Source organism: Aquarana catesbeiana, linkage group LG07, assembly GCF_042186555.1.
Source record: "Aquarana catesbeiana isolate 2022-GZ linkage group LG07, ASM4218655v1, whole genome shotgun sequence".
Lineage (NCBI taxonomy): Eukaryota > Metazoa > Chordata > Amphibia > Anura > Ranidae > Aquarana > Aquarana catesbeiana.
The window spans coordinates 88,555,703-88,569,453 of NC_133330.1; the positions used below are offsets into that span (position 1 = coordinate 88,555,703).

At 44.3% G+C, this 13,751-nt stretch overlaps 1 protein-coding gene across 2 annotated transcripts in view; it reads right to left on the reverse strand.

Moving 5' to 3' along the window:
• The window catches only part of STAB1 (stabilin 1), a 508,133-nt gene that overhangs the window by 387,356 nt on the left and 107,026 nt on the right, over positions 1 to 13,751 (reverse strand). For both annotated transcript variants that reach the window (XM_073592448.1, XM_073592449.1), the window contains 2 exons: positions 12,889 to 13,016; positions 10,087 to 10,166 (listed from right to left, as the gene is read on the reverse strand). In XM_073592448.1, the coding sequence (XP_073448549.1) occupies positions 10,087 to 10,166; positions 12,889 to 13,016 (208 nt within the window). The remainder of the gene's footprint in view (positions 1 to 10,086; positions 10,167 to 12,888; positions 13,017 to 13,751) is intronic.

The window sequence follows — 13,751 nt, forward strand, 5'->3', positions numbered from 1 at the left end:
CCGAATTATGGTCCACCCATGTGGCAGGGGGAATGGCGGGATTGGAGGGAACCCTACAAACCACCCATGCCAGTATTCCAAACCAGCAGGGGGGGCTGGAACAGGAACCCCCAGGAAGCTGGAGGCAGTATAAATCAAAGAGAAAAAGAGGCTGCAGAGGGGGAGGCAAAAAGAAAAAGAGTAAATTAGGAGAGGGCATTTTTAACCTAACAGATATAACATTCACCCATGAGGAACTGTTGGTATTAGATAAGGGCATCAAGTATGCACCCAGTGCAACTTTTAACCAATTCGAAGCATTCATTGACTTGCAAAAGTTCATTCGGAAATTAAATTTAAAAAAATACTATTTAGAGAAAGGAGAACCCCAACACCAAACCAATGGAATGGAATACACACATAGCCAGTTGAGGAACAGGTCCACGTTTAACCCTAGGTCGAACACCAATCAACACATCGAGGTGTTTAAGAGGATAGTAGAGAAGGAACTGAGAAATATTAAACCGGCAAAGTGTAAAAAAGATAGAATATGGCAAGGACTGAAGAAACTAGAAAAAAGAAAAAACATAGTAATTAGGCCAGCGGATAAAGGGGGAGGGGTAGTGATATTAACCAAACAGGACTACCATGCAGAATTGGAGAGACTAGTTAAAGATATAAGTACATACCAACCCCTGAAAAAGAATCCCAATAGAGAATTAAAGAAGAAATTAAAAGAGTATTTGAATAAGGGCATAGCCGACAATATTATAAACAAGAAAGAAGGTAGATATTTGTTGACAGAAGCACCAAGGGTACCAGTAATATACCAGGTTCCTAAAATCCATAAGAACAAAACTAGACCACCAGGAAGGCCTATAATCAGTGGCATAGAATCAGTCTATTCAAGATTGGGGGAATATTTGGATATATTCCTCCAGCCTATAGCGGGAGAGGGCAAGGCATTCCTCAAGGATAGTAAGGATGTAATTAACAGCCTAAGGAATTTACAGGTGGACGAATCCACACTATTGGTAACAATGGATGTGGAGTCGTTGTACACCAACATAAAACAAACGGACGCTTTGGCAGCTGTAGCATGGGGAATGAAGACACTATCGGACCTAAAATTGAAACAAAGAAGGTTTATACTGGAGGGATTAAGGATGGCCATGGGGAATAACTTCTTCTGGCATAACCACAACTACTATAGGCAGATAAAGGGAGTAGGGATGGGTAACAAGTATGCACCAAGTGTGGCCAACATCTTCCTCAGTAAATGGGAGGAAGAAGAGATTTTTGGAAGATGCTGGCCACACCTGCTGTTATACAAACGATTCATAGATGACATTTTGATAGTGTGGAAGGGAAGTCAACAACAACTGGAAGCATTTATCCAACATATTGGCCATAATAAATATATAATAAATAGGATTATTTCCAACAGACAGATATACTAATTAAGAGATTTATAGACAAGGGGTACCGCAAAGACACACTGGAGGATACGCGTCTTAAAATAGCCAATATGGATAGAGAGCTAACACTAACTAATAAAATTAGAAATCATAACCATAAGGACAAAGTACCATTTATAACAGCATTCAATAAACAATATAAAACATTAGAAAAAATTATAACAAAACATTGGCCCATAATCAGCAATGATCCACAGTTGAGCAAGGTCCTGCCAAACAAACCAGCGTTCGTATATAGGAGAGCTAGGAGGATTAGGGATAAAATAGTAAAAAATGTACCAGACCCCCCTAAAAGGATGACAACCTTCTTTGAGCAGGAGGGTTTTTTTAGGTGTGGAAAATGTAAAGCGTGCAGGTCTACCGTTAAAAGTGATAGAAAAACTACTAATTTTGTATCAAACAGCAACAAGCAAACCTTTAAAATTGATAAACTTATAACATGTGCCAGCACACATGTTACCTACGTATTGGAGTGCAGCTGTGGGCTGCAATACGTGGGTAGAACAACTAGAGCCCTATCGGTGAGAGTAGGAGAGCACGTTAGAAATATCAAAAAAGGATTTAAACACCATAGTGTATCTAAACACTTCAGGGATGTACATGGTAGAAACCCCCAACATTTAAAATTCTATGGAATAGATAGAATAGAAAAAGATTGGAGAAACACTAATATGAGAAGGGAGGTATCAAGAAATGAAACCCATTGGATATTTAAAATGGAAACTATGAAACCAAAAGGGATGAACGTGGAACTCGACATCAACTGCTATCTAGAAAATTACTAATTTTCATTATTTTTATTTTAATTTTATTTGCATTTTTTATTTTTTATTTTTAATTTTATTTTTATTTTTATTTTTGGTTTATATTTTTATATTTTTTTATTTTTATTTATATTTTTATTTTTATTTTTATTTTTATATTTTTTTATTTTCATTTTTATTTTTATGTTTATATTTATTTTTATTTTTATTTCTTACATTTTTATTTTTTATCTTTATGATAATGGCTTTTTATTTATTATATTTATATTTTTTTCACTTAATATATTTCCTTTTAATTGCGACAACATTTTTTGATTTCTTATCACAATAAAAAAGGTTTATATATAGAAAAGTATGGAAATAGGGGTCATATATATAAATCAGACACGGTTCTTAGAACTATCTGTTTGAACTTTGTTTGATTATTGCAAAGAATGTTTTTTATTTTGCTGTCCCATATTGTACATGCACGAATGGCTAGGGCGGAATGGGCAGAGGGTTTAAAAAATATTTTATAAAATGTGTAATGTGTTTGAGACATTGTAAAAGCCTCTCCAGCAGATATAGATGGGTTAATACCCCCACAAATCGGAACACAAACTAAGAAAATGGAAAGGGGAATTAGTGATATAAGCGTGTATTATACAAAAGGGAAAAACCCTTAGTCAAAATGGCGATAACAGAAAGGAAGTTACAAATGGGAGCATTACCTTAGTTAAAATGGCGGAATGCGCACTTCCGGCCACACATAGTATAAATAGAAAGGGCACCAATCAAACGGCAGCTTCCTGATGACGCATTTGATGATGCGAAACGCGTAGAGGCTGCTGGGAGATTTTCACGCATCACGTGACCGGACGAAAACGGAAACGAGGCTTGGAGTGCAAGCCAAGCGTGGAGACCGCTTACAACACCAGGCGAACCATGCTATTAGACACTCGTCCGTAACTGCTGGAAAAGCTTCGTGCCGGCAAAAGGGCACCTTTAAATGTGAGTGATTTTAACCTTTGATATCTTTTAAAATAAATGGTTTAAACATATTGCGCTATGATCGCCTTCTGTTTCTATGCTTTACTATGAGGAGTATTAGAACACAAGTTGTAAACTGGTGAGAAGTGGTACCTGTGTGGAATGGTTATCCCTGAATGAACCAAAGGCGTACCCCTAGTGAAACATCTGGTGAGTGGCCAATCTGAATGGTGGAGGGTCCCACTCAGTCACACATTGAAGTAACATAGGAGCACGCCAGTCACTTTAAAGGATACAAGATTTTGCAACATGTCTGAAGGACTTTTTTTGTTAAATGCATGATTTATTGATCTAAAGTTTAAATGTATGCACATGTAATATTGATTATTGGTAGCTGTTAAGGACCACAGGTGGTGTTATATAAAAAGGGGGCAGCGCACTCACACATATCCACTAAACCACCCCCCCTACATTAGTACAGACCCCCAGGACAAACCACCCCCTCCCTTAGTACAGCCCCCCCAGGACAAACCACCCCCCTCCATTAGTACAGACCCCCCAGGACAAACCACCCCCCTCCATTAGTACAGACCCCCCCAGGACAACCCCCCCCATTAGTATAGACCCCCCCAGGACAAATCACCCCCTCTACATTAGTATAGACCCCCCAGGACAAACCACCCCCCCTCCATTAGTACAGACCCCCCCAGGACAACCCACCCCCCTCCATTAGTACAGACCCCCCCAGGACAAACCACCTCCCCATTAGTTTAGACCCCCCAGGACAAATCACCCCCCAGGACATGGTATCACCCCCTCTACCAACTACAGTCGCCCCTCAGTACAGACCCCCCTCCACTAAGTATAGACCCTCCTCCGTCAGTGCAGACCCCCACTAAGTATAAACACCTCCCTCAGTATAGACCCCCCCAGGACAAAACACCCCCCTTTATCAGAATAGACCCCCCTCAGGACAAGCCACCCCCCTCCATTAGTACAGACCCCCCTCAGGACAAACCACCCCTTCCATTAGTACAGAACCACCCCCCCATTAGTACGGAACCCTTCAGAACAAACCACCCCCCTCCATTAGTACAGACCCCCCTCAGGACAAACCACCCCCCTCTATTAGTACAGACCCCCCTCACGACAAACCACCCCCCTCCATTAGTACAGACCCCCCTCAGGACAAACCACCCCCCTCCATTAGTACAGACCCCCCCCAGAACAAACCCCCCCTCCATTAGTACAGACCCCCCAGGACAAACCACCCTCCTCCATTAGTACAGACCCCCGCTACAAACCACCGGCCCCCTTCCATTAGTACAGACCCCCCAGGACAAACCACCCCCCTCCATTAGTACAGACCCCCACGACAAACCACCTGCCCCCTTCCATTAGTACAGACCCCCCCAGACAAACCACCGCCCCTACATTAGTACAGACCCCAGGACAAACCACCCCCCTCCCTTAGTACAGCCCCCCCAGGACAAACCACCACCCTCCATTAGTACAGACCCCCCCCCAGGACAAACCACCCCCCTCCATTAGTACAGACCCCCAGGACAAACCACCCCCCTCCATTAGTACAGACCCCCCCCAGGACAAACCCCCCATTAGTTTAGACCCCCCAGGACAAATCACCCCCTCTACATTAGTATAGACCCCCCAGGACAAATCACCCCCTCTACATTAGTATAGACCCCCCAGGACAAACCACCCCCCCCTCCATTAGTACAGACCCCCCCAGGACAACCCACCCCCCTCCATTATTACAGACCCCCCCAGGACAACCCACCTCCCTCCATTAGTACAGACCCCCCAGGACAAACCACCCCCCCATTAGTTTAGACCCCCCAGGACAAATCACCCCCCTCCATTAGTTCAGACCCCCCTAGGACAAATCACCCCCTCTACATTAGTATAGACCCCTCCAGGACAAACCACTCCCCCTACATTAGTATAGACCCCCCAGGACAAACCACCCCCTCTACATTAGTAAAGACCCTGCAGGACAAATCACCCCCCTACATTAGTTTAGACCCCCCCAGGACAAACCACCCCCCACCTACATTAGTATAGACCCCCCAGGGCAAATCACCCCCCTACATTAGTTTAGACCCCCCGGACAAACCACCCCCCTACATTAGTACAGACCCCCCCAGGACAAACCACCCCCCCTACATTAGTACAGATCCCCAGGACAAATCATCCCCCTACATTAGTACAGACCCCCTGGACAAATCATCCCACCTACATTAGTACAGACCCCCCAGGACAAATCACTCCCCCTACATTAGTTTAGACCCCCCCAGGACAACTCACCCCCCCTACATTAGTACAGACCCCTCCGGACAAATCACCCCCCCTACATTAGTACAGACCCCCCCGGCAAATCACCCCCCCTATATTAGTATAGACCCCCCCAGGGCAAACCCCCCCCACATTAGTACAGACCCCCCCAGGACAAACCACCCCCCTACATTAGTACAGACCCCCAGGACAAATCACCCCCCCTACATTAGTTTAGACCCCCAGGACAACTCACCCCCCTATATTAGTACAGACCCCACCGGACAAATCACCCCCCTACATTAGTATAGACCCCCCCCAGGAAAAACCACCCCCCACATTAGTTTAGACCCCCCAGGACAAATCACCCCCCCTTTATTAGTTTAGACCCCCCAGGACAACTCACCCCTTACATTAGTTTTGACCCCCCAAGACAAATCATCCCCCTACATTAGTACAGACCCCCTGGACAAATCATCCCACCTACATTAGTACAGACCCCCCAGGACAAATCACCCCCCCTACATTAGTATAGACCCCCCAGGACAAACCACCCCCCCCTCCATTAGTACAGACCCCCCCAGGACAACCCACCCCCCTCCATTATTACAGACCCCCCCAGGACAACCCACCTCCCTCCATTAGTACAGACCCCCCAGGACAAACCACCCCCCCATTAGTTTAGACCCCCCAGGACAAATCACCCCCCTCCATTAGTTCAGACCCCCCTAGGACAAATCACCCCCTCTACATTAGTATAGACCCCTCCAGGACAAACCACTCCCCCTACATTAGTATAGACCCCCCAGGACAAACCACCCCCTCTACATTAGTAAAGACCCTGCAGGACAAATCACCCCCCTACATTAGTTTAGACCCCCCCAGGACAAACCACCCCCACCTACATTAGTATAGACCCCCCAGGGCAAATCACCCCCCTACATTAGTTTAGACCCCCCGGACAAACCACCCCCCTACATTAGTACAGACCCCCCCAGGACAAACCACCCCCCCTACATTAGTACAGATCCCCAGGACAAATCATCCCCCTACATTAGTACAGACCCCCTGGACAAATCATCCCACCTACATTAGTACAGACCCCCCAGGACAAATCACCCCCCCTACATTAGTTTAGACCCCCCCAGGACTACTCACCCCCCCTACATTAGTACAGACCCCTCCGGACAAATCACCCCCCCTACATTAGTACAGACCCCCCCGGCAAATCACCCCCCCTATATTAGTATAGACCCCCCCAGGGCAAACCCCCCCCACATTAGTACAGACCCCCCCAGGACAAACCAACCCACTACATTAGTACAGACCCCCAGGACAAATCACCCCCCCTACATTAGTTTAGACCCCCAGGACAACTCACCCCCCCCTATATTAGTACAGACCCCACCGGACAAATCACCCCCCTACATTAGTATAGACCCCCCCAGGAAAAACCACCCCCCACATTAGTTTAGACCCCCCAGGACAAATCACCCCCCCTTTATTAGTTTAGACCCCCCAGGACAACTCACCCCTTACATTAGTTTAGACCCCCCAAGACAAATCATCCCCCCTACATTAGTACAGACCCCCCCAGGACAAACCACCCCCCCTACATTAGTACAGACCCCCAGGAAAAATCATCCCCCTACATTAGTACAGACCCCCCAGGACAAATCACCCCCCTACATTAGTTTGGACCCCCCAGGACAACTCACCCCCCACATTAGTACAGACCCCCCCGGACAAATCACCCCCCTACATTTGTATAGACCCCCAGAAAAAACCACCCCCCACATTAGTTTAGACCCCCCAGGACAAATCACCCCCCCTACATTAGTTTAGACCCCCCAGGACAAATCACCCCCTTACATTAGTTTAGACCCCCCAGGACAAATCACCCCCCTACATTAGTACAGACCCCCCAGGACAAACCACTCCCCCTACATTAGTACAGACCCCCAGGACAAATCATCCTCCCTACATTAGTACAATCCCCCCAGACAAATCACCCCCCCACATTAGTATAGACCCCCCAGGACAAACCCCCCACATTAGTTTAGACCCCCCAGGACAAATCGCCCCCCCCACATTAGTACAGAGCCCCAGGACAAATCACCCCCCCACATTAGTTTAGACCCCCCCAGGACAAATCACCCCCCCTACATTAGTACAGACCCCCCGGACAAAACACCCCTCCCTACATTAGTACAGACCCCCCCAGGACAAATCACCCCCCTACATTAGTACAGACCCCCAGGACAAATCACCCCCTACATGAGTACAGACCCCCAGGACAAATCACCTCCCCTACATTAGTACTGACCCCCCTGGACAAATCACCCCCCCTACATTAGTACAGACCCCCCAGGACAAACCACTCCCCCTACATTAGTACAGACCCCCCAGGACAAATCATCCCCACTACATTAGTACAACCCCCCAGACAAATCACCCCCCCACATTAGTATAGACCCCCCCAGGACAAACCCCCCCCACATTAGTTTAGACCCCCAGGACAAATCACCCCCCACATTAGTACAGACCCCCCAGGACAAATCACCCCCCCACATTAGTTTAGACCCCCAGGACAAATTACCCCCCCACATTAGTACAGACCCCCCCGGACAAAACACCCCCCTACATTAGTACAGACCCCCCCAGGACAAATCACCCCCCCTACATTAGTACAGACCCCCCAGGACAAATAACCCCCCTACATGAGTACAGACCCCCCAGGACAAATCACCCCCCCACATTAGTACAGACCCCCCTGGACAAATCACCCCCCCTACATTAGTATAGACCCCCCAGGACAAATCACCCCCTCACATTAGTACAGACCCCCAGGACAAACCACTCCCCCTACATTAGTACAGACCCCCCAGGACAAATCACCCACCCTACATTAGTACAGACCCCAGGACAAATCACCCACCCTACATTAGTACAGACCCCAGGACAAATCACCCCCCTACATTAGTACAGACCCCCCCTCCATTAGGCTAATTAAAAACACCCGGGCGGCAGCTGGAGAGGAGAGGACGGTGTGCAGCCGCGCCGCCCGGGTGGAGAACAGACACAGAGTTTCAGGCTTGGGCAGCAGGCAGGACTCGGAGTTACACACAGGAGAAGTGGAACACGTCGGGCACACTGCGTGGCCGCGGCTGATCTCTCTCTGAACACAGAGACAGCCGCTCCTGTCTCCGGCTGTCTCGCTCTCCTCCTCTGACAGGAGGGGGGATGGGCACAGCGGCGGCAGTGGCGGTGACCGGCGGAGAGAGCCGCCTACGGACAAGGAGAGGATTGTCCCCTATTCACCATCTTGTTTGAATTGCTTTTGCATGTACACAAATGCACGGTTGCCTCCGTTTATGCTATTTTACATAATGACTTAATTAAATATGTGACAGGTTTATGGTAAAGGGAATATTTAGTGGTTTTATATGCATTTCCTTTATTACATGGTCAGGAATAGTGATGAACTGAATGTTCCCGCATTTGGTTCAAGAGACATTCAATAAACCGTTAAACAAAAAATTTTGGAAATTATGAACGTTCTCGGAACTTTTAGGTTAGTCTGCACCTCCTTTTTCACAAATTAAAACCATAAGGGGAATTCAAAAAAGCAGCCATGACACTTTTCTGGCATTAATCCCTCTTGCTAATGTATTGTACCAAATTCATGAAGCATATGTGACTCTTTTGGTTCTGACAGCGACTCATACACCAAATTCAGGTAGTTGTACAATGCACCACTTTTACATTGTGATGCATCAAATGCTGCAATTTCAAAATAACATACCGACAGTTTGTATCTTACTATCGTTGAGCTATTTAAGACCAACTCTCTTTAGACATACGGAGAGGGAAACTAGTGCAAACAGATTCTGAAAAAGTGTCTTGTGAGCATTCTAAATATGGCCCAGAATGCTCCAAAATCAGGTACAAGTTCTAGACAGGTACATGGATTTGGTGCATGCTGCACCACTTTTAGAACACCTGAGACACACTTTCACAAAATTTGTCTCCACCAGTCTTTATGAATTCCAGGGAATGTGTTTAAATCATTTTAAATTATACTAGAGTAATATGGTATTCATGTGGGTGTGTAAAGCTCTCCATGCACATCTTCAATAGAAAGTCACAATTATTGGGTTCTTTTTTGACAGCCTACTGTACATTTACATTACATGTATAGAAACACAAAAAAATATATGGATTTGCTTTAGTACCCTTTAGGGTAGCTAAATACAAAACACTGTTAACTAAGATCGGGGTTCCCTGCACTTTTGGCAGGCCAAGTGCTTCACCTTAATGGCTAGATAACTCCAAACTTTGTGTGCAAACATAGGCTGGCATGACACACCCACCTAATGTGGCAAACTTTAACTAGGGCACTTGACAGGCATCAAGACGCTCAACCCCTTTCAAAGCTTTTTATGCATGAATTCAAAAGAAATATGTGCCTGAAGGCCTAAATCTATGGCACTGGAGATACCTTGGAAAACATTCAGAAAGAGTGTGTATATGTTGCACTAGAAAATAAATATGATTCAGAAATTATCAGATAAAAGCTCACTTTTTAAAAGGTTAGTACTTACATTGAATCTACTTGCTTTCATAGGAGGAAGAAATACTGTAAAGGGACCATATTTCCGTAACGTCAGTGCACACCCTTCCTCTGTTAATAAGAAAATCTTAATTACATGATGCAAACACTTTCACTGAATAGGTCAGATGCTGTTTTATTTTGAAGGAGAAAAGTATATTTCCTGATTATTTTTACTTTATTTTTATAACCAGTAGACAGCTAGTCCAGAGGACAGAGATTTGTAGCCCACTTCACCAAATTACAATTACAGTTCCACACAATGTGAACTGCAAAATATTCTATTGGTTATTAAAAAAAATGGTAACGACTTAAAAGCAGCAAATATTTATATAGGATTTACCACAGTACAAACCACTCTTACTCAGTACAAAACATACTTGACTAACCTTCCTGTCTCCCTTTCCCATTCACCACTGTCATTCTGAAAACAATACACTTTCCTGAATTCACATGGGCTCCTTCTTGTGCTTGTTAAAGCTTGTCAATGCCTGTACAGCTTTAGAAAATGAGTTTAGGTTTTTTTCTTTATAACTGTTCTGACGACGAGCAATACCTGGGTCACCCAAATAGCTGGGAACATCTAGAGAATTACCTTGTGGATATTTTCTTGTAGTTTATTTAACATTCTCATTGACTTGCATTATTAGCACCGATGCAACTAGGGGCTCAATCTTTACAGAAATTATCTGCATTGATGCAAAATGATGCTAGCACTTTTTTCCTGGAGATAAGAGACCGATTTATGATCACACAAATATCAACCCAGCTGAGGTACAAGACAGGCCAATTACTGGGCTACAATTGAGCCAGCCAGTTACAGGGACTAAAACAAGTGAAGCAATTACAGGAACAGTTATGGGCAGCAAACAAGAGCGAGCCTAGAAAATACCAGGACTTAACTAAAGGGAGCCAGGATTGAACCAGAGCAAGCCAGGAAATATCCAGAGCAAGCACCTGATGGACCTTTGCAGAGGGTAAATCTGTCCCCACAGTATGAACCAGCTGACAGTGACTAACCCTTGTCAGATATAAGAATGTACGCCATCACATGATGCATCCTGGGAACAGGGAAGACAGGGTAGATGCTGGCACTCTTGTGTTTGTGTATGTACACATATGGATGCTCAAATTATAATAGGGTGTCACAGAACTTCATTAAAGCATGTACAGTGCCATTTATGTTTAGGTCTTTTTTTATTTTTGGGTTCCTCTGGACATTGCACAAATCTAGCAGTAGAACTGCGAACATACTATGCTACTGAATAGATTCTGGGTTGTATAGGTCACAATAGCACTAGTGGGCCAGTTACTAAGGCAGCAGGACAGCACTAAACCACAAAATGTACAAATTGTTATAATTAGTTCCTTATATTGTTTCCTCTGGACATTTGTAACTAAATTCAGCAAGAGATTTGTAGGGGAAGGAGGGGTCTAGGCTGACAGTAGTTGGTGGTATATACCATTTCAATGCTGATATTGTTTTGTTTTATGTATTGGATATTTTGTTATATTTATTTGATGTTCTTTATATGTTTATTAGATCGTTAAGCTCCTGAAGAAGCGCAACATATAGAGCGACTTATCGTCTTGCAACCCCATACTGAGACTCAACCACTCGATGCAATTTATTCCTTTTGGATGCTGCTACTGGTTATTCCTATTTCAATCCATTGGATTGGAATATAATATTTGGAGGTGTTATTTGAGTCTTTGGGGTCATGCATTAATATGATGTGTTTTTTTGTTCTATGCTTTGTTAAATATGTTTTTAACTTTATCCAATTAAAATTCCAATTTTTATCTTATACGTGTGCCCATAAATTCCATTTTTGCAAATATTTCTATATTTAGCTTTTTCTAATCCATATCGGGACGTTAGCATATTGTTACTAGTGTGTCCACAGTGTCACCCTGTGAGGATGCACGTTAAATTTCTCTAACTCCTTTTGACAGTAGTTGGTAGTAGTTTATGGTTCAAGACATGAAACCATCTTTGCCCTCTCTATTGTTCTATATTCTGTACAGTTAAAGCAGACGTCTAAAGCAAACACCATACTTCCTCCAGCAGCACATTCTAGCATCAGTTTTAACTATTAAAATCTTATGATACAAGAGGTGGAACTTGTAAAAAAGGGGAATCCTCATTCAGGTGTGCCTGAAGCAACACAATATCTAAATATGGTTTTGATAAGAGTCACAACATGCATTGTAGGTCAACAGCAGGCAGCCTTGTTATCTAAGAACAGACTCTCAAGCCCCATACAGACTATCAAATTTTTGCTGATTTTTGTCTTCAGATTTACCAAAACCATGTAGTGCAAGGGCCTGCCTGATTGCATACAAACTGAAACTCCTAGGGTTTGACCTCATATTATATGGTTTTGGTAAATCTGAAGACAAAAATCAGCAGAAAATCTGCTAGAGTGTATGGGGCTTAAAAGATTAGTGCGTGTTGAAGCATAATGCACTCACTCATTCTTTCTGCCTCCTTCCCCGATCTAACCTAACTTACCCACCCCTCTACAGCCCTTAGTGATTTAGGAAATGTAAATGATTGGAGCCCTAACAGTTAAATTTTGCAAGTTTGCAACAGTAAATTTTGCAAACTCGAGACTTCAGGATCAGTGTAAGGCCCCTTTCACTGGGATATAGCATTGTAAGCTGCGGTCGTTACAATAATGTTCGAGTGAACCTGGGTGTCATTTTCAAAATATTCGTTTTTGGGGGCTGGTCTGTCAAACAGGTAAAAATACAAATTTATAACCAGTAATACCATAAAAATATATCTCACCAAATGCCCTTAATGCCCCAGGTTGTTTCCTCATGTCCATATTCTCAATATTAAGTGCCTGAATCGTATACAAAAGGCTACCATAGCAATTTTTGCCGTCCCCGACTTCTCCTTCTATGCAAACACATCTAGAGAACAGAGATATAACAGATGAATCTTTTTTCTAAAACAATTTATAACACAAATTAATTTAAATATAAACCAATGCTCAGGTTAAAACATGTAAATTAACACTACTGAGACTTTGCAAGTACCTTAAAGTAGTTGTAAACCACTCAAAAAGAAAAAAAATGAACAAACCATATCTGTCTATAGAGTGCACTTACCTTGATCCGAAGCACCTACTGTGATTTCTGTCTGCTCTCAGCTTGAGTCACTTCTGGCAGTCGATGCCGACACCAAGAAATCCCAAGAGATGGCCCCGCCCCCTCCAGTACACAGCATGTGATTGAAAACCTCGGTTGTGCTTGTTTTCCCTACAAGACTGTAAAAGGGGTGTGTCCATTCCCTCCACTCAGATCTCAAATTACGCTCAACTCTCCTCTTGGTGCTGTGATGTATGTGACATCAGATTCCCCCCCCCCCCTTCTCTTCCAGCTAAGAAATGCTGTGTAAAATGTGTGCTTTAGAAGGCTGTAGAGGAGAGAAGGCTGTAGATAAACAGGTACAACTTATGCAGGAGGATTTGTTTCATCTTTGTGCATCACCTGAGGCTAGTCACTTCACTGGGTAAATATGTAAGGCCCCTTTCACACGTGCGGACAGTATGTCTGTATTTCATCCATACGTTTTCGGATGAAATACGGACATACATGCATCCTTTTGGGATAGCGGGTGTCAGCGGATAAACATCCGCTGACACC